The sequence below is a fragment of the Eublepharis macularius genome, chromosome 8 (assembly GCF_028583425.1).
Source record: "Eublepharis macularius isolate TG4126 chromosome 8, MPM_Emac_v1.0, whole genome shotgun sequence".
Classification (NCBI taxonomy): domain Eukaryota; kingdom Metazoa; phylum Chordata; class Lepidosauria; order Squamata; family Eublepharidae; genus Eublepharis; species Eublepharis macularius.
The window spans coordinates 21,877,908-21,898,927 of record NC_072797.1 but is presented as its reverse complement, the minus strand read 5'-3'; the positions used below and the strand labels follow the sequence as shown (position 1 = coordinate 21,898,927).

The 21,020-nt window shown below is 43.6% G+C and overlaps 1 protein-coding gene across 1 annotated transcript in view; it reads left to right on the top strand.

Annotated features, from left to right (window-relative positions):
• Nucleotides 1-21,020, top strand: part of ADAMTS12 (ADAM metallopeptidase with thrombospondin type 1 motif 12) — a 229,893-nt gene that overhangs the window by 138,670 nt on the left and 70,203 nt on the right. Inside the window, exons 9-13 of the mRNA XM_054986785.1 lie at nucleotides 1,224-1,368; nucleotides 6,987-7,079; nucleotides 11,247-11,392; nucleotides 13,341-13,510; nucleotides 15,106-15,239. Coding sequence (XP_054842760.1) covers nucleotides 1,224-1,368; nucleotides 6,987-7,079; nucleotides 11,247-11,392; nucleotides 13,341-13,510; nucleotides 15,106-15,239 — 688 coding nt within the window. The remainder of the gene's footprint in view (nucleotides 1-1,223; nucleotides 1,369-6,986; nucleotides 7,080-11,246; nucleotides 11,393-13,340; nucleotides 13,511-15,105; nucleotides 15,240-21,020) is intronic.

Below are 21,020 nucleotides of genomic sequence, written 5' to 3'. Positions count from 1 at the left end.
CTGAGTCACGGCCACTTTGATCTTGTTTGCTAAGCTCAGCTAATCACTAGAAGATTCTGCTTCTTTCTTCACCTTACCCTGCCCTGCCTTCTGTCTTCACCTCACCTTGCCCACTAGCAAAGTCATACTTGTGGTTCGACATTGCAACACAATCAGTTTGACATGCACACATGCGTGCACGCACACACATTGAATCGGTGCAACAAAACATGTCTGCAGCGGCTAAAAAATCAGCCCCCAAAACAGTTCTTGACACATGCTGAACTAATTTCTTCAAATTTTGTAGGGAGAGAAATTCCAAAACTTCTCTGTGATTATATTTTAAAAGAATTTTCTGTATTTTTTTGGTAAATATGTGGCTGCTTGCATTTTCATCTGAGGACCTGGTAGATTACAAATGTGACAGACTCTTTTTTTTTATAGTAGCCAGTTTAGGCAGAGCTAAATGTTACAAGAAACATATGGCTACTTCAAAAAAAATGGCAGCCTGGTCTCATTGCCCTTCCACATAACACATGTGATTTACTGTTGTCCTGAAATCATTTTGCTATTCGTTTCCCTCTGCTGAATGTCACTCGCTTCCATTAGCAGACACCAGGAAATATAGAGACAATCAGTTTTAATATAAGTAAGAAGAGGCTTGGGAGTAACTCAGCTCAGGACTGCCATTTTCAGCAGCAGCCCTGTGTTCCTTATAACATTTATCTCCAACCTATTTTTTTCCTGAAAATTGCTAATCATCTTCTCCTGAAGCTAAGTATGCCCATATCTTCTGACTTCCCCTCCTATGTCTTGCATTTCACACCATTAATTGTCGTCATTCTCTGAATCATCTCATTAGCTGATGATCTTTCTGAAAATGAAGCGATCAAAACAGGAGACTGTGCTCAAGCTGCTGTCTGACCAGCACTGAGAAGAACAGTGTTTTCACCTCCTACATGTAGTTACGTATAGTATGCCTGTGAAAACAACCTGATATAACTAATCACTGACAGTCTGTCCGGCAGGGCATCCTCTGCACTACCCGTTTTCCTGTTGTCCTGTCCTCCCACTTATCGGCATGTGGTGTGGGGGAAGTGATTGGTAATTCTGACTGTCCCTGAAGTGGTGTGAGGCTGCTCCATTAGCGTCATTACAAGTGGCAAAGTGAACATTTTAAAAAAGAAAATGCTGCTGAATGTTTCAAACCCTGTTAAACTATTGTTCCTGTGCATCGCTCTCAGCCGAGGATGGGGCTTCTGCTTGGATGATGTTCCGAAGAAGAAAGATCTAAAGCCACCATTCATTGCTCCGGGTGTGATCTATGATGTGCACCACCAGTGCCAGTTGCAGTATGGATCCAATGCAACATTCTGTGATCAAGTAGATGTAAGTCCAGCATCCACTCTCTACCCTCCCCCGTCTTTTCTTTCATAACAGCAGGGCTTTTTTTCAGCAGGAACGCAGTGGAACGGAGTTCTGGAACCTCTTGAAAATGGTCACATGGCTGGTGGCCCCGCCCCCTGATCTCCAGACAGAGGGGAGCTTAGATGGCCCTCCACACCACTGAGCAGCGCGGAGGGCCATCTACACTCCCCTCTGTCTGGAGATCAGGAGGCGAGGCCACCAGCCATGTGATGATTTTCTCCGAGGGCAACCCACTGAGTTCCACCACCTCTTTTCCCAGAAAAAAGCCCCGCATAACAGTGAAATATAGCTTTTGCACCCTAATGTGAAGTTTTAACTGTGCTGAATTCATGCAGATCTGAAGAGGCCTAGGCTGTGTAAGTGAACTGGAAAGGAGGGAGCCAGGCAGATGATGTACCAACTCATCCATCTCTTTGTTTTTGGTCTGTTTTGTCTGCTGTAACTATGGGTGCATCTAAACAAGATATAAAGCAATCTCAGAGAGTCTTCATGGCAGTTTTAAAAAAATATGTACATCTGTCAGCAGCATCCCAGTGAATTAATTGACCAGACAAGTAAGGATGGTGAATAATTTCTTAAAACAAATATTTGTGCAAACTTATTTCTCTGTATCTAGGGGTAGTCCATAGATTTTGAGCAAAGCAGCCGCTTGCCTAGGCCCTCCTCAACAGAGAATCTATGTCTGGGACCCAGCTGTTGTCCTCTTGCAAGGAATGATCTTGTTCTGGGTTATCTACTGAATTACAGGGGAGGGGGTGAAACTCTGCTTTCTGTAGATTCCATAAAATATTTCACAACTATCAGAGTTGCTCCCTCCCCACACCAGCCGCAGGCAGCCATGTGCTCAGCCCAACGTGCTCCAGAGATTCTTTATGACAGCAAGGGCCAGCATCAGCATGCTCTGAGGTGGAGCAGCTGCTGCAGCTCAGAGTTTCTGGCAGGGCCCACTGCTGCAGAGCCCTCCAACCACACTCTGCCAGGGAAGGACGTGCAGGTGGCATTCAGTAGCGGCACTCCTGGCAGGGGCAGTGGTGGTGTTTCCATCTGCACACACCACCCAGCACATACAGGATGGACATGCAGTCAGTGGGGAAGCACACAAACAGACAGGGGAAGGAAGGACACCCAGAGAGGTGGGGGTATGGGTGGGCTAGAAGGATGGCACTAGCAAGGGTCCTCATGGTGGTCAGAGGAGGGGGTCCAGGCAGTTCTTCCAGAAATAGAGTTGCTTTTCTTCTATCTTTCCACATATTTTTTACTCTATCAAAGTGAAAACAGTTTCCCCCTCACCAGAAGTGTTTCCTCCCAAAGTATTAAAATGAATTTTTCTTCTTCTATCCCAAATGTTTTTCCCCTTCCAAATAATTTTAGTGAAGAGCTTTGCCTCTGTCTTCATCATGGCAGCTAGGCATCCAGAGACCCCCTTACACTATCCTCTGCTTCAATCTTGCCCTGAACATGCAGAGGAAGATGTCTACAGGTTTCCTTGATCACTGAAAGAGAGGATTTGTGGCTATATTGGTATGACAAACCCCCCACCCCTTCACTTTCCCATTGTGAGGCAGATTTTCCCACCAAAACTGTCAGCCCTTCAGCCGTGTTCTAACTGACCAATCAGAAAGGAGGGAGCAGCCTGTCACTCAAGCTTTCTGTTCCAAGCAAGAGTTAACTCTTTCCCTCCCAGCTCTCTGATAGAAAACCTGCTTTCAAGTGCAGTCCATCACAATTGGCTTCTCATGACCTTATTTCATAGGATGCAGAACTTCGGCTCAGGCACTGCCAATACTATCATTTATCTTACTTGCAGAGAATGACTGGATGGCTTTCTTTTAAAAGGCAGGGCACCCTTAGCCTCTGGGCAGTAGCACAACGGCTCAGAATAAGCCTGAGTAGAAAGTAGAGACAAACAAGTTGTGGGAATAGTGGAAAGGGGAGGGAAGGAAGGAAGGCAAGCAGAGCAGAGGGAAGAAGGATAGAGGATGGGGTAGGATGAGAGTGCTAGACTGGGAAGGGCAGAGGGCAAACAGGGAGCCAAAAGGCACAAACATCAAAGAGGGAGCACTCACATTGAATTAAAGGTACCAAATTACTAATAGAGAAATCTACCATGCATGTTAGCCTCGTCTCTCTATGGCTCATGCTATTGCGAGCTGTTCTTCATCACATTCTGCCAGCATATCAGGTAGCTGTCTTGAGGCCTTGCTTTAGCTGCCGTTGATAAAAAAAGGAACTATAAAACCTCACATCTTTTAAAAATACACAAGAGATGTCAACCAAAACCGTGAGCATGAGATCCCAAGAATATATTCTTGGATTTGTTACTGCAAGGAAGCTGAGAAAAGGAGAAATCTTAGATAATAGTTTGGGTGGGCCCCAAACTGGTCACAAGTGTTGAAATATTGCACCTTAGTGCATTTTTTGTAAAAGCTGAGGCAACTCAGCTGTATTTCATTTGATTCTTCTGAGTGTGGGCCAGATGATACTACTCATCTGGGCAATTCTTCCAACCAAATTGCATAGTGATCAGACAAATCGTCTTGACTTTATGACAGATGGAATGTTCAAGTTGTATGCAGTTGCATCATCTTGAGAAACAAACCTTGAAAATGACTCTGTGTGGTCCCCTCGCAATTCCAATGTGTCACAAGATTCTTTTGGGAAGAGCCGTCAATAAGTACAAATTACCTGCCAAAGATCACCAACAGGAATTTCCATACAGATCAATTGATTGTCATTTGCTGGCAGATTAAACTGAATGCTTGTTATTACTTTGGCAGCCTGGATTGCTGTCTATTCCTGTTCTGAATAAAGTATACCATAGCCTAAAGCAAGAGAAGGCTGCACCATGTACATTTCAGATGCTCATCTCTAAGACTTTCTTTTCCAGGAGAAGAGGTGCTAGTGACAGTGAGGGGGCATGTGAACAAGCAGAGCAACTGAGCTTCTGAGATTTAAGTGATGCATAAAGTGCATAAACAGAAGAAGGAGGAAATGAGAGTGGGGGTAGTAGCTGCAGCTGGCAGCATATGGGCCAACTAGCCAAGAGGGAGGAGCGAGATGATATGCCAGAATTCTGTTTGTTGGCATGCTGTGGACACATGCATCTTTTAAGAAGCATAAATCCCTCTGAACCCATTTTGAGCTCTCTGTTTTATTTCTTTGCACTATTTTTGTTAATAGGGACTACAATATCACAGGCTGTGGCAGTCTTTAGACAGCATGTATAAAAAGATTGCCTGCTCAAAACACTGAAGTCTTTTTAATTGGAAGGATGAAAAGAACCATTTTCTAATTATCTGCCTTTGCTGTTATACCCCATGTCACTTTTCACTGGTGTTAGAATTTTGACAGGATGTCTTTGTCTCCCTTCTGATATGGCGGCTCACACTTGCTAGACTTGTAAAGCTTTTGATGACCAATGACCCGTAAACCTTATTTTTTCCTATTGAGTAGGCAACCAGGTCATTTCATCCAGACAGGATCAGCCCCAAATTGGCTCTGTCTTGGAACTAGGTTTGAAGAATGTGTTCCACAAACTTACCACAAACATCGAAAACGGGGCTTTTTGGATGGTTGAATGATGGTGAAATCAAAGCTGGAGTAAAAAATTCACCTGGCTTCTCACAGGTTTATTTAATAGGAAGAGCACAGGGATTACAATCCCAAGAACGTAAGAATATAGGACTAGGCCTGCTGGATCAGACTAGTAGTCCATCTAGTCCAGCATCCCATCTCATGTTACTCTGAAAGGCCAACAGCAAGGCATAGAGGCTGAGGCCTTCCCCTGATGTTGCCTCCTGGCACTGTTATCCAGAGGTTTATTGCTGCTGAACATGGAGGTTCCCTTTAGTCACCATGGCCAGTAGCCACTGATAGACCTATCCAACATGAATCTACCCAATCCACATTTAAAGCTGTCTCTGCCTGTGGCCACCAGTATATCCCCTGGCAGTGAATTCCACATCTTAAGCACTTGCCGTGCAAAGTAGTTTTTCCTCTTGTCTCTTCTAAATCTACTGCCTGTCAGCTTCATTAGATAATCTTGAGTAGTATTTTGGGAGAGGGAGAAATAGTTCTCTCCAGGGCTTTTTTTCAGGGGGAACGCGGGGGAACGGAGTTCCAGAACCTCTTGAAAATGGTCACATGGCTGCTGGCCCCACCCCCTGATCTCCAGACAGAGGGGAGCTTAGATTGCTCTCCGCGCCGCCAAGCGGGGCCAGCAGCCATGTGACCATTTTCTCCGAGGGCAACCCACTGAGTTCCACCACCTCTTTTCCAAGAAAAAAAGCCCTGGTTCTCTCTGACTACACTCATTACTCCATGCATCATTTTTTAAACCTCTATCATCCTCCTACTCCCCCAGTCATTTATTTCCTAAACTGAAAAGTCCCAGACTCTTCTTCAGCCTTTCCTCATAGGAAAGGTGCTCCAACCCCTTATCGTTTTGGTTGCCAACTTCTGTACTTTTTGCAGCTCTGCGATGTCTTTTTTGAGATTAGCAGAACTGCACATTGTATTCCAAATGAGGCCACCACTACAGATCTATACAGGGCTTTATAATATTGGCTGTATTATCTTTAATCCCTTTCCTAATAATCCCCAGCATAAAGTTTGCCTTTTTCACTGCTGCCACACACTGGGTTTAGTTGAGCTGTTCACTCCTACAGTCTCTTTCCCTTTCCATCTCTGCAAGTTCAGATTCCATTAGCATATGCTTGAAGTTCCAGGCACCAGTCTAAAGACAAGATCTCAGAGCCAGCTTCTTCTCAGAAAGTGAATTTAGTTAACCCAAAAGCAATAAGCTGTGTCCAAAAAGTAAGTTGAGGAAAGAGAGGCCTGGATGGAAGTCCCACACTGAGCGCATTGGTAAGTCCTAAATTAGAGTACCGTGGATCTTGCTTTTTTCATAACTCCTGCCTGCAGCTTGTTCAGCTGAGGCATTTTCAGCAATATAACAGTTTGTTGGAGCAAACACAATGGCTTCCAAAATCCTTCCCTCACCCCCTCTCAAAATACCCAGCCCTCGTGCTCCACAACCCACCCTGCTTACAGTGAACAAAGTAACTACATATACTCCTCCCAGCTTGCAAATTAAGTACTTGCTTTGCTCCAGCCAACAGTTTACATCCCCTAAGCTCTACAATTGTGATGTTTCTTACGTTCTGCACATGTTAACAGACGACTCAATGATGAGGCTTTCCTTACAATGTTCACTATGGGCAATTCATTTGTGTAACAGTTAAGTTCTTGCCTTGACTCCAGAATATGTCTCCTGCCCAGCTTCCTCCTTCTCTGGCTCCATCCTCCTATTTCCACCTACTGTTAGGTTTCCCTCCAAACAAAGTGTACCCATGCTTCTTACAGAGACATCACCATATTGTTGTATGCTATAGCTAAGCGAATTGATGAGTTGTGAAAACCTCAAGATGATTTTTTTCATTGCTTCTTGTTCCCAAAAATCTCACCCACTTAGTGCCTGAAATAGAAGACACCTCAAGCTGAGAGATATCATTTTACTAATGTCTTGTTTTTCTCCTATACCATTTTATTTATGTTTGTTTACATATTGGTTATTACAGAATATTTGCCAGACTCTGTGGTGCTCTGTGAGAGGTTCCTGCAGGTCGAAACTGGATGCTGCAGCAGATGGAACAAGATGTGGAGAAAAGAAGGTGATTGCAGGACTCTGTTATTGGAAAAATTGTGCTGAAAGGAGGACTCGCTGTCTGAGTTATTGTATCAATGCTATATAAGAGCTCAGATCAAAAAAATGTGAAGCTGTGGATTGTGCAAATTATAGTATTATTTCACAGTGGTATTAAATCCAGGACTCCATCAATATCTTATTTTCATGAAATTATTAAAATACAATGCATTTTTTTACAATGGCATAGGCAAGATTTTTTTGTTTTGGTTGTTGTGGATTTTCTGGGCTGTATCGCCGTGGTCTTGGCATAGTAGTTCCTGATGTTTCGCCAGCAGCTGTGACTGGCATCTTCAGAGGTGTAGCACCGAAAGACAGAGATCTCTGTGACAAAGATTAGCACATCAAGTACCAATCCATATGCAAAAGAACCTCCTCAGGATACAGTGAAGCCTCCCGCCATTAGCATTCCACACCCTGGGAAACTCTTACAGGATGACTCAGCTCAACCCCACCCCTCCTGAGTAGATACAAATGACCTACATCTTTTCCACACTGTGACACTGAGAGATCTCTTTTTGGTGCTACACCTCTGAAGATGCCAGCCACAGCTGCTGGCGAAACGTCAGGAACTGCAATGCCAAGACCACGGCAATACAGCCCGGAAAACCCACAACAACCATGTGGAGAAGATGTTAGAAGGTAATTTATATCTACTCAGGAAGGTGGGTTTGGGTTGCGTCATCCTGTAAAAGTTTCCCAGGGTGTGGAATGCTAATGCTTCACTGTATCCTGAGGAGGTTCTTTTGCATATGAATTGGTGCTTGATATGCTAATCTTATCTGCAGGGCTATTATAAGATGTAGAGTATTTTGTTAGCCTGGTGTTTTTCAGGACTGGAAACCATGCTCTATTCATTCTTAAAGTCTCTTCTTTCCTGTTGAAGTTGTGCTTATGCTTATGGATTTCAATGGTTTCCCTGTGCAATCTGACAAAGTAGTTGGAAGTGTTGTCCAGTATTTTAGTGTCCTGGAATAAGATACTGTGCCCTGTTTGAGTTAGGCTATGTTCAGCCACTGCTGATTTTTCAGGTTGGCCAAGTCTGCAGTGTCTTTCATGTTCTTTTATTCTTTTCTGGATGCTGCGCTGTGTGGTCCTGATGTAAACTTGTCCACAGCTGCAGGGTATGCGGTATACTCCTGCAGAGGTGAGGGGGTCTCTACTGTCTTTTGCTGATCGTAGCATCTGTTGTATTTTTCTGGTGGGTCTGAATACTGTTTGTAGGTTGTGCTTTTTCATAAGCTTTCCCATCTGATCAGTGATTCCTTTGATATATGGCAAAAACACTTTTCCTGTGGGCAACTGTTTTTCCTTAGTTGTTTGATTTATCCTTGGTTTAATCGCTCTTCTGATTTCATTTCTGGAGTAGCCATTTGCTTGAAGTGCATGATTTAGATGATTAATTTTCTCGTTGAGAAAGTGCAGTTCACATACCCATCTTGCACGGTCTACTAATGTTTTTATTATGCCTCTTTATTATGCCACTTTATTATGCCACTTTCTGTCGAGAGTGGTGATTGGAGTTTTTGTGTAAGTACCGATCCATGTGAGTTGGTTTCCTGTAGACCTTGAGACCTAACTGAAAGTTTGTTTTGCGGATGATCAAGGTATCTAGAAATGGGAGTTTACCCTCGATTTCTTTCCCCATGGTGAATTGTATGTTCAGGTGGATATTGTTGAGGTGGTTTAAAAACTCCATCAATTCTTCCTCACCATGGCTCCAAATGGCTTCCTCACCATGAGTTGGTGGGACACTGGAAAAAACTCTACTTCTCAAAAACCAGTGAATAAAAAGTTGGGTGCGTATCTCCTTAAGATGGGTGCCGGTGTCTAACAACTGACTTGTTACTTCCAAGGACTAACAGTTTCAAGGTTCAAAACAGGCTTTAGATGCTTAGGGACAGAAATGCAAGTCAAGGGGTCTTTAACTGGGGTCATATAGCTACGCTGGGGTGATTTACAAATCTTGACAGGGTGGGGCATCCAGAACTTTTGAGGGCTAATGAGAACCATTTGGGATCTAAAGAATTTAGGCAGTCCCTGCTTCAGATTAGTAATGGTCTCTGACAGCAAAAGTAGGAGAATTACTCACCTCACCCTGAAGATACAATCCCAGATTCTAGGTTTCTTCCACAGACACTTTAAAAAGTAACACACAGCAAACAGGAGTCCTACCTAACATTAAGAAGCTGGCTGATAGCCATTAGACCCAAGAGTCTCAAGAAGAAGAAGTTTATTATATGGTCAGCAGACATTTCTATAATAAAATTGTTAAAACAAAATACAGCAGTTGTAAATATTTGATTAACGTGAATGCTAGAATGATCTGGCTACAACTGTCATCCCATTGGTTGTCAAGGTTGATTTGGCTGATCCAGCTGACTAAGCAGGTGTCTCCTTCCACCTTCAATGCTTCATATGCAACCTTCCCAAAGTCATGAGCTTGGTAGAAGAGGACGACTATCCCAGATAGGAGGAATGTACCTATATAAATACATTTGGCTTATCTCGAGTGCTGCTCCTTAACCTAACATTTTTACTTCTCGATTGTGGGGGGATTCAATGATAATGTTGGTGGGTGGTAGTGGATTTTTAAAAAGCAGCACCATATGGTAGCCATGATTGATGATACACACTGTCAACCTGGCAGCGCATGAGCACGGCCATGCCCTATTGTCACTATACTGGATGAAAAAGGCTCCAGAATTGTTTTCTAGTCAAAGTAAACTTTCAAGCTTAGCAACTTGCAGAATATTGTCTTATCCATCCAGGGGTACATTCTTGCCACTCCTCAAAATCTTCCCCAGTTTGCTTGCCTGGCACTCTAACTTGCCTGGAGTTCCCCAGCTCTCTCTTCCCCAGAAAAACTGAGTTGGCTTAAAGCCTAGTTAATTTATGGCTGAGCAACATGACTGTAATTTCTCATTTCCATGACTGGTCGGCCTTCCAGCCTTTCACACAGTCCCTCTGGGCTCCAGCATCATGCACATTCAAAATGTAATAGGTAAAATAAGTACAAATGGGAGTCCTGTCTGTTTTAAACACAAGTTACTCTGAGTCTTGTGGGGAGTGGTTGGTAAAATCTGGGGTGACTGATTTAATACCTGCAAGATTGCTGCTGATGCTGAAATGCAAAGCTTTCACATTTGCTTTGACTGATGGCTCCCACTGTTGTCTGCTGTACAGCAAGACTCTGTGTACACACACACACCCCACACACACACACTTATCTGCTGCCATAATCAGCAGCCAATGGCCAGTGTAGCAGGTCTCTGATTCCCTCCTATCTCCCCAGAAATATTTAGTGTTGCCAGTAGAAAACCAGTGAGAAGGTGAATGTGTCTGGCCTGCTGCCCTCACTGAGCCTCCGAGCAAGATGATACCTGGCTATTTATTGCTTTGAAAACATAGCTAACTATTATAAACTAAAACAAGAACATGGTGTAATTTGTTATCATTTTAATAATTAAATGCATTACATGAACTTTGAGGCCCATCTTGAAGGTCAAGCGAGATGCAACAGAACAGCCTTGTGTGTTTGTTCGTGTCTGTCCCATTTTTGTGAAGCTGGAGAGGGGGGTTCTAGCTTCTGGCTTTTTCTCCTGGTACATCTCTGATTCCAGAAGTAACCGAAGCTGGTTAGAAAAATAGTTTGAGCAACAGTGAACACCAAGATTTGGGGGGGGGGGAGAGAGTAGAATTTCGTTCCCCTCACCCAGACTGTGAAAAAAAATCCCATGAGAATGGATCAGACATCTGAATAAATGCCAGTGGATCACAAAGGTACAAACCAGGAAAGGTGATCTCTCCGATTCCAGTCAAGCCTAGGATTGCCAGCTCCCAGCTGGGAAATTCCTGGAGATTTGTGGGGTGGAGCCTGGACAGAGCGGGATTTGGGGAGGGAAGGGACTTCAGCTAGCTATAATGCCATAGAGTCCTCCTTCCAAGGCAGCCATTTTCTTCAGGGGAACTGATCTCTGTCACCTGGAGATGAGCTGTAATTCCAGGAGATCTCCAGCCACTACCTGGAGGCTGGCAACCCTAGTCAAGCCACTACAGGGAGTCTTGTATTTCAGTGCCAATGTGTGTGAATGTGCATTTCCTGACCCATTGCACTTGATGCTTTATTGTTCAGTGGTGCTTCTCAGGTGAGTGCATAACCGTGGGCAAGAGCCCTGAAGCAGTTAACGGCGCATGGGGTTCGTGGTCATCGTGGTCACACTGCACACGGACATGTGGGGCTGGCATCCAGGCTGCTGAGAGACAATGCAATAACCCAGAGTAAGTTTCAGGCACAACCGTTGTCTTAACCTCTTGCCAGTTTGAGGACCCTGTACAATCTTCTTTGTACCTGAGGGAAATCTGCAAATGAACTTGAACTGAGTGCAGCCAACCCGGCCTAGTTCCAGAAGGCACATTTCCCATGTTTACCCACAGGCATTAAAATTGTCAGAGGAATCTTCACAAGGGTCGCCAACTCAAGCCTGGGAAATTCCTGGAGATTTGGGGCCAGTGCCTGTGGAAGGGGGGACTTTGAGGAGGGATTTCACCAGGAATCTATGCCATAAAGTCCACCCTTTGAAGTGGTCGTTTTCTCCAGGGGAACTGACCTCTGTAGTCTGGAGATCAGTGGTAATTCCAGAAGAACTCCAGGCTGCTTTTTGTGGTGATGGTAAAAGAGCTGATTTGATCTTGGCTTTCTTGTGGTGATATTATTATGGGATATAACTTTAACAACATATAAATAAATAAATGCCCATCAGTGCTGTCCTCTCTTTCCCGCTTAGCACTTTGGGGCTTCCTGTTTCTTTGCTTATTTAATTGGAAAATTAATGTGCTGCCTCTACTAGTAGCCACAGCAGCCTGCATAGGCTCCGCCGCCTCCTGCCGCCCAATCCTTTGAGACCCTTTCCCCAGTTTTCCTATTTTGACTTTAGGAAAAGGTAATGTCTCAGATCGTGAGAGGGGCACTATATGTGCAGGAAAAGCTTGGGGGCTGACTGCACAAACACGAGCTGTTCTCATCACTGTGCAAGGGGGACCCTTTCAGGAAGTTTAAAGTTCTATTTGTTGAATGTTCGGGAGGTGGAACTCTTTTTGAGGACTGGATCCCCTGGCCCTGTAAGGACCACCCATTTTTGCCCAATATGTTTTGGGCCAAAACTTAAGCGCCAGCCCCAGAAAAGGGTTTTCAAGGTAAGTGAGAAGCTGAGGTGGTTTGCCATTGCCTTCCTCTACAGAGCAACTCCTGTCTTCCCTGGTGGACTCTTACATTCAGGGCTTTTTTTCAGGGGGAATGCGGGGGAACGGAGTTCCGGAACCTCTTGAAAATGGTCACATGGCTGGTGGCCCCGCCCCCTGATCTCCAGACAGAGGGGAGTTGAGATTGCCCTCTGCGCGGAGGGCAATCTAAACTCCCCTCTGTCTGGAGATCAGGGGGCGGGGCCACCAGCCATGTGACCATTTTGTCCGCGGGCAACCCACTGAGTTCCACCACCTCTTTTCCCAGAAAAAAAGCCCTGCTTACATCCAAGTTCTAACCAGGGCCAACCCTGCTTAGCTTCTGAGATTTGATAAGATCAGGCTATACCATGGTGCCTCCCCTCTCCAAAACAAAAAAGATAGAGGAAATTCAGGGTCAGTTCTCATATTTAGATTTTTTTTCATTAGAACAGACACTGAAAGGGCTACATATCCGATCAAAACAGCATCCTAGGAAAAAGGTTTAACTTTTCCTCTCTGCCATTTTCCCAGTCCACCTACTCGAACTGCTGTCGCTTTAATCCTGTGCTCCCAGATTTACTTAACTACATTGTTTCCAGACTTTACTGTTCATCCTGCACCATTAACAGTAATCCATTAGGCAGAAATTTAGGTGCTGGAATTTTTCCTGGTATGAGATAAACAGGGGTGGGATGGAGAAAAAAATCACATGCTGTATTTTTGGATGTCAGACTAATGTTCAAGAGACAGAAGCAGAGCCAATGAAAAGGCTGGCCATCACTCATTACTATTGATGGCAGCTAAATAGAGCCCCCATGTAAAAAGGCAGTCTACCTCTTAATGCTAGATGCCAAGGACAAACGCTGTAGTTGCTTCATGCCCTTTTTGTGATTGCCTGATTGATTTCTACTGGAAACAATGTCAGGCAGAGTAGAGGGTCTTGTCCAGGAATTCGGTTCTTACATGCTTATGGTCTTGGTTTCAAAACTACTTATTTCTATTTTAGACCGCAGTTTGGAGGGAAATATTGCACAGGAGAGAGGAAACGCTATCACATCTGTAACATAAAACCCTGCCCTAGGGCCACGCCAAACTTCCGTCAGATGCAATGCAGCGAGTTTGATACAGTTGCCTACAAAAACGAATTCTATCAGTGGATTCCCATTTATAACACAGGTACAAAAATTCACCTGTTACTGAAGGGTAATCTACTTCACAGGGTTGTTGTAAGGATAAAATGGGGAAGGGAAGAGCCATGTACACTGCCCTGCACTCTTTGGAGGTAGGGTGAGATAAAAATGTAAGTGATAATGGATAAGAAAATTGTGGGTGAGAGGGGTCATGAATGATCAGACAGAAAAGGTTCCATGATGGTAGGCAAGTTTTGAAAAATACTATGTTATTTTATCAATTAAACTTAAAAAAAATATCCTGCAGAAGTTACTCTGATACTGAGTTTGCTGTCTATTCCAGAGAAAGACTATTACACTAATGCAATGTTAAATGTTAGAATGGTCTAAAGTGAGGGCACAAATGCCATCGATTGCTAAAGCTCAAAAGATCTCAGCCCAGTCAATGCATGGATGGGAAACTGCCTGAGCATAACCTAGCCAATCTGAGCTTCCTGAAAGAAAGAAGAGCAGGAGACAACTATGAGAAATAAAGCACTGGCTATTTATTTATTTACATTATTTGTAGTCCACCTTTCTCACTGCAACTCAAGGCAGATTACATAGAGTAAGTCAATGCAATCGGTTTATTGGATCATCCAATAAATGGTGCACTAGGGTTTGGATTGTAGAAATCTGGAACCAACTAGCTATCTAGTTGACTCTTTAAACTAGCTATCTAGGTGACTCTTTAAACAATGCAAAAATTTCACAGTAGGATTCTACTTACAGCAACAGGCAGTATTTACGACACACAGCAGGATAGACCGCAGTTCCTAAAGCTTCACCCAAGTATCTTTCGGAACCATTTTGTTACAGTACAGCCATCCTACCTGCGTAGAAAAGTGCTCTTGAATAATTCAGTTTTGCGTAGTTTGCAGAAAGCCAGGAGAGTGGGGGGAACCTTTCCGACCTTACCAGGCAGGCCATTCCATAAGGCAGGAGAAAGCACATGCATGAGCAGTTGCTGATTTTGCCCATTTGCAGGCTGGCCCTTGCAGAAGCTATGCTCAGATGTGCAAAGCTATTGTGGTGGAGCATTGAGGCTGACCTAAAACACACACATGCACAGCGGAAGAACCAGCTTATAATGTACTCTCACAAATTTTTTTCAAGTAGGAAAAACAAACAGCATCTTTATCTCGCTTTTGCAATATTTTTTCACCCTATTTATGTATCATAAACTGCCTCTGTGTTTTATTTGATGATAACACCACTGAGACTAAAGGGAACCTGGGAACTTATGTAGGTGGTAGGGAAAGTTAGTGAACATGACAAGTACTTGTGGCAGTTCACACGGAGTTTTATCTGTCCTCTGAAATAGCTCAGGTAAGACTATTTGTCCCAAGCATACAGCCAGCCTTCTGGGTTCAATTGCAGGGTGGTGGCAGCTGATGTGTAAATTGCATTTCTTGCTCTCAGATCAACAACACAGAATTGTATTATTGGGCCTTGGGGGCTTTCCACGAATTATAGCCCTGGTACTTGTTTAGTTTTATAGATGTTTTGCAGTATGATACTATGCAGTTTGCAGTCTTACACTATGCTATCTATAAACTGTTTCACTGAAAATGCACGTTGACTGTCTGGGTTTCCCTCTAGGTAATCCTTGTGAACTACATTGCCGCCCTCCAAACTACCACTTCTCAGAGAAAATGCTGGATGCTGTTATCGATGGTACACCTTGCTTTGAAGGAAACAACAGCAGAGACATCTGTGTTAATGGCATGTGTAAGGTATTGGGTATGTTTCCTTCTTGCAACACTTCATGGGACTACAGATTTATAGGTCTCAAAAAGTCCATCGGGGTTCTTGAGGTGGTGGATATAGTGGTTACAGCATTTTACTCTTCCTGGGGGAGGCCTGGGTTTAAGTCTCCACTAAGAGCCTTGCTACAAGTGACATTTTACACGTGAAGGATAAAGGATCATTTTCCCAAGTCTTTCTGGGAACTGAAGTTCCTCTCCCCCACCCCTTTTCCTTTTGTTCCTTCCCCTCGCTGCCTGAAGAGACAGAGAAGCAACTTTTGCAAATCGTTCCTCCAGTCACAAGCCTGCTCTCAATGATCTTTGGGGCAGGCAGCTGCAACTTTCTCAGCTTTCTCCGGAGCATTCCCCCCCCCCCGCCCAGCAAGACAATTTGCAAAAGCTGATGTTGCCGTAGGCTCTCTCTGTCTCTTCAGGCAGCGAGGGGAAGGAACAGAAGGAAAAGGGGTGGGGGAGAGGAACTTCAGTTCCCAGAAAGACTTGCGAAAATGATCCTTTATCCTTCACGTGTAAAATGTCACTTGTAGCAAGGCTCTCAGGCACATTTATGTTTATACACCACTTTTCTCCTTGTAAGGGACCCAGAACTGCTTACATTGTTCTCTTTGCCTTCATTTTATCCTCACAACAACCACCCTGTGAGGTAGGTCAGGCTGAGAAACTGAGTGACTGGCCCAAGATCAGCCAGCAAGCTTCTGAGGCACAGGAGACAAAGCTAGGAAAGATCTCTCTCTGCCTGTAACCCTGCAGACCTACTGCCTCGGTGCACTAAAAGCGTTTCTCAGTATATGTTAACTTCACATTTTTGGAACATTTCTTTGAGAAGCAATAATGTAGGGTTAATTCTGTTCCTCTTTACCCAGTTTCTTCCTGAAATCCAACAATCCTTTTCTTTCCCTCTTTTTAGGAATTTGTATTCAGTTTCTAATCTGTTCCTTTTTGATTAAAGAGAGCTTTGAAGAGAGGTGGGGCAGGAAGGAGCTTCTGCAGAATTTCACTCTGTAGATGCTCAGAGGCAGGCAGTGTCTCCCCAAACCTTTCTGTCTTCCTGCTAGAGCACCACCCTGTGTAGTATAATATAAAACAACTGCAAGGACTGAAGTTACAAAAAGACACTGTAGTACGCAACTGGTACTTCGAATGTCCCTTTAGCCAATAATAAGAGACATACATGGAGTCCTGTAGGTGAAGCAATCTATAATCATTTATTAAACAATGGAGGAAAGATGGTTACACAAAGAGCACAAGGTACCCCCGTGCCCAATGCTCATCAAAGCTACAATAGCAGTACAAAGCAATTAATACCTTTTGGTTAATTATAATATTTGTTATTCCATTGGCTCAGAAAATACAGTGGCCCCCATTGGCTCAAGAGGGTGTCATGATAAAAGTGTCTAAGGGTATTCTGATTGGAAGAAACAACTTAGGTCAACAGCATAGTTACAGCATTACCCGATTACAATTTCTTATCTGTCCTTGGTGTTATCTCTGGAAGGAACATCTTCCTTCTGTTCTCACCCTTCTCTTTCGTGGGCTTCTCATTCATGCCCATTCCTTTGGTCTAAGTAATATTTAATAATGGCGCCCCGATGCCATTTTCTGGCAACCTTGGAAGCTTCAAGCGAGGAATATTTCTCTGGGTTCTGTGGGAGGAGAGCTGCTCTCTTCCCCTGGAATGCGCTTGTAATTACTTTAAGTCCCCTTCTCCTTTTTGTGGTTTTCTCTCTCAGCCTTGAGAGATGTTTCTAATCTTAGCTAGCTTTCACTGCAACATTTTGCATGGACAGTTTCACAAAGGGGATTTCTGTATCAAGTAAGGAACAGGTGTCAAAAATCAAACAGGTGCTCATTAAACTTATTAAGCGCAATCTACCTGATAGCAAGCTTCACAGTACTTTGATCTTACATTTCACAGCGATTTACATGTGTAACATACATTCTGCTTTGGTCTTTTCTTTCAAGATTCATTTTCTTGCAAGTTGCGTTGCAATTACTACATTAGCTCCTGAGAATAGTAAAAGTGCATAACAGTGATAGAAGGCACATAAGGTTACATAAAATCTCTTTCATTAAATCCATTTCCAACAACACCTTGATTTATCTTCGAAGAAAAATGAAAGAGAAATCCTATTCATAAAAGAGGGGGGAAAGAGAATAAGAGGAATAGATGAGTATATTAAAAAGAAGAATTTTGGAAAAAGAAATTCCCCACCCCATAATAACCATACAAAAATGTTACATGTTCCTTCCCCTTGTTCCTACCCTGGAAATCTACCAGTTTCTAGATGTGAGGGTAGTTGGTCCTCAGGGATGCGAGATACAAAATATTTCTGTTTGGGAGTTAAAGGATTTGTTTTTATGGATTTCTCGATTTGTTTCCAGGACAATGGCTTGGATAATAGCCCCTAGCAGTGGGCTTTTTTATTATTTGTCCCTGCTGAACCTTTAAGACCTTTGAAAAGTCACTCATCTATAGAAATGGTGGCTAGTTAAGTCATACACAGCAAATGTTTTAATTGGGTTTGAGGGTTGTTGTTTTTCTCAGTGAGGGTGAACTGACATCTCTGTTGATAGATCACAGCAGGGTAATGAAATGCTGTTCCATTTTGTATGATGTTAAGGCATAACATCCTGGAAACAGTTCAACAGAATAAAAGCTCATTTATCCTAATAGGTCCATGGGAGCGCTTTGTTCCAAATCCCTTGAAATAAATTGGCATTCAAGTTATTGCAGATAAATGCTGAAGAGCTGACCAATGGAAGTACTTTATTGAATATTTATACATATTGATATAAAATGAGTAAATACAGTGCACATCGTGAGATGAAATGGTTTCAAGCAACTCTTAGTTACATTCCAATATGTAATAGTTCAGAACACACACAAAAATTCAACAAAGCAAATCCATATGTACAAGCAGTTTCCAACATCCATAACTGACGTGATCGTACATCTGGATGCTGAACCCCATCCCACCATGTCTGCATTATGAGGTTCACTGGGGTTCCATTCAACTCGCCAGATGTGTCCTTTGATCTAGTTCTGTTCTGAAGCATCCCCATCTGGGCCACCAGCTATAAGATTGCAACTAATTATTCACCACGATTTGGGCTGGAGGAGGACCCATATTTTGTCCATCATGCATGAATTCCCAGTACCATAAGCATAAAATCACAGGTAGCACCCCCCATAGTCCCATTGTACCTGTGACTTGTTAAAACTGGTGTACCTGTGGATAGTGTTAGCCAAACTGCCCTAAAGATGGGGAATTAATAGACAATAGGCTTATATTAAGGGATCAAGACCTGTGTATACCAGGGTCAGAGTTCCTGGAACACGCCCAGTAAGATCGGAGACTAATACTTCAATGAATCAAGGAGTTAACTTAATAACTTTGAGTATACAGAACACAAGAAACACAGACACATTCATTACAAGACTAGGAAATAAAAGGTGGGGAAAATAGAGACGGTTGCATTAGCAGGAAGATTGTGGTTTGGGTGATACTCACTTGCTCATTGAGAAGCAGAGATTTGGCAGCGGGGGCGGAGGAGAATCGCCTAGTGTAATGCCCGCACTACACAAGGGGGGGTGGGGACGAGACCTCTCTGAGTGACCCAGGAGGGTCTTCTTAAATACCCCATTCCTATCTGGAGGCAGGACCCAGAGCGGTTCACTGATGGCCCTGGCACTTATAAGGGTCTCAGCAGCAACGGCTGGCGTCTTGGCAGCAGGCACACAGATCTGGGTGGAAAAGGGTAGCTACGCCAGAGTGGTAACCTCAATACCAAGCCTTGCACAGCTCACATACATGCCTATGTCCAGCTGCTACAGGCAACAATAGAAACGGGGGTGGGGGGGAGAGACAATTTCACTTTAAGGACTATATCACATTGCAGCACAATCAGACTCCATGGTAAAATTGCCCCCACACTCACCAATAACAGATCTTCATACTTGTCAGTCATCATGGAACAAACCAGTCCCTATATAATAATGTTGACACTCCCTCAAAAATGCCACCATGCCCTATCATTCGCACAAAATAGAACATGGAAGACATAAACACAAAAGAGCTCCTTTGATTTGGTGAATCACTGTGGGGAAGCTAATAACAACCGTATGTGTCACGTGGTCCACCAGATCTCTGCAGAAGGGGATTCAAAGTCCATTAGGTGGTACAGACTGCAAATATAATCAGTTTGACATAGAGAGAAGGAAAGACAAGAAGTGCAAGCATCTGAGCTAGTGAGGGTTGCCAGCTGCCCAGCGGGGGGGGAAATCTCCTGTTCATTTAATAGAGGCTTAGCAGAGATTTTATTTACCAGGGCATGTTATTTACCTCCATGCCATGAAAAACTTCAGCTGTCCATTTCCACACATTTGGCAACCCCTAGAGCTAGTGAGCTCCAGAGCTGAGATGGGAGAGAAGTCCGCAGGAAAGACCTCTAAGTTAACCATGCTAACCCTATGACCTATCCCAACTAAACATTTAAGCTCCACAGAAGGAACTCATGAGGAGGAAGGAACTTTTTTTGCCAAGCAAGGCAAATTGTGATACTAAGACAAGCAGAAAGGAAGGACAGCTGAGGAATTCTCCAACAGGTGATTGGGGAAAAGGCATTTCAACAGGAAACAGGAAATGGGGGGACTGAATCTTGCTCTGTGCAGTTAAGCCAAACTTCAGTTTTTACTTTAATGAAGCTTCAAAAGCCGTTTGCAGGAGCCCTTTGGAAACCCCAAAGCAAAACATCTGGATGCCCACTGGTTGCTGCAGCTGCTGGCTTTCTTGAAGGTTTCATGATCTTCATTGTTACCATGGGAAAGTGAGAGAAAATAAAATGTTTTGTTTTTTGGAGTTTCCTACTCGTCCAGTAACTGGAGTCAGGACCTGTCCCCAAAGTGTTATTTTCACTGGATTCAAGCCACCTGTCTTTGTGCAGCTGCTTAAGTTCCCATTTGTTGCAATGATTTGCGGACTCCACCTGCTGCCTTTAGAATTATTGGGTGCCCAAACTCTTGCACCCCTCCCTTGGTGTCTGGAGCCCTGCTTAGAAGGAAGAGTCACTGTAGTTTCAGTGCCTTCTCTTTCATTCTGTTCCTTTGGCCTCTTGTTTCCCGTCTTGAATGGAGTAACTTGCAAGCTATTAGGATGACTGAAAGGACTGGTTCTTTCTGTGGACTTTCTGCTGCTGTTAAAAAGGACTTTATTTATTTGTTTCTTTATATCATTTATAGTATGCCATTCTCACTAAGAGTCGAGGCAGATTACACCGGGTGAGTCAATACAGTCAACTTCAAAGACATTTCAATAAACAAACTTGCAAAGTTTTAAAGCCAGCAGAAATCCAACACAGAGCTGAAGAAATGCTGAAACAGAGCACAAGCAATTCTAAGACTGACAAGTTAAACAACATATGAACTATGCAGTAGGATCATACTTACAGCAAGAGACAATACATAGTAGTAAAGTCTATAGTCCCTAGCTCTTTACTAATGCATCTTTTTATCGGTTCCTTACAATACAGCCCTTCTAAAAAGCCCTCTTGAATAATTCAGTTTTGCATAGCTCACAGAAAGCCAGGAGAATGGGAGCTTTCCTGACCTCCTCAGGTAGATTACTCCATAAGGTGAAGGCCACCACAGAGAATGTGCGTGGACAAGCAATTGTTGATTTTGCCCGTGTGCAAGGTTGCGCCTGCAGAAGGCACTGCAGCAAAACTGCAATGATAGAACATAGGGAGAAGGGC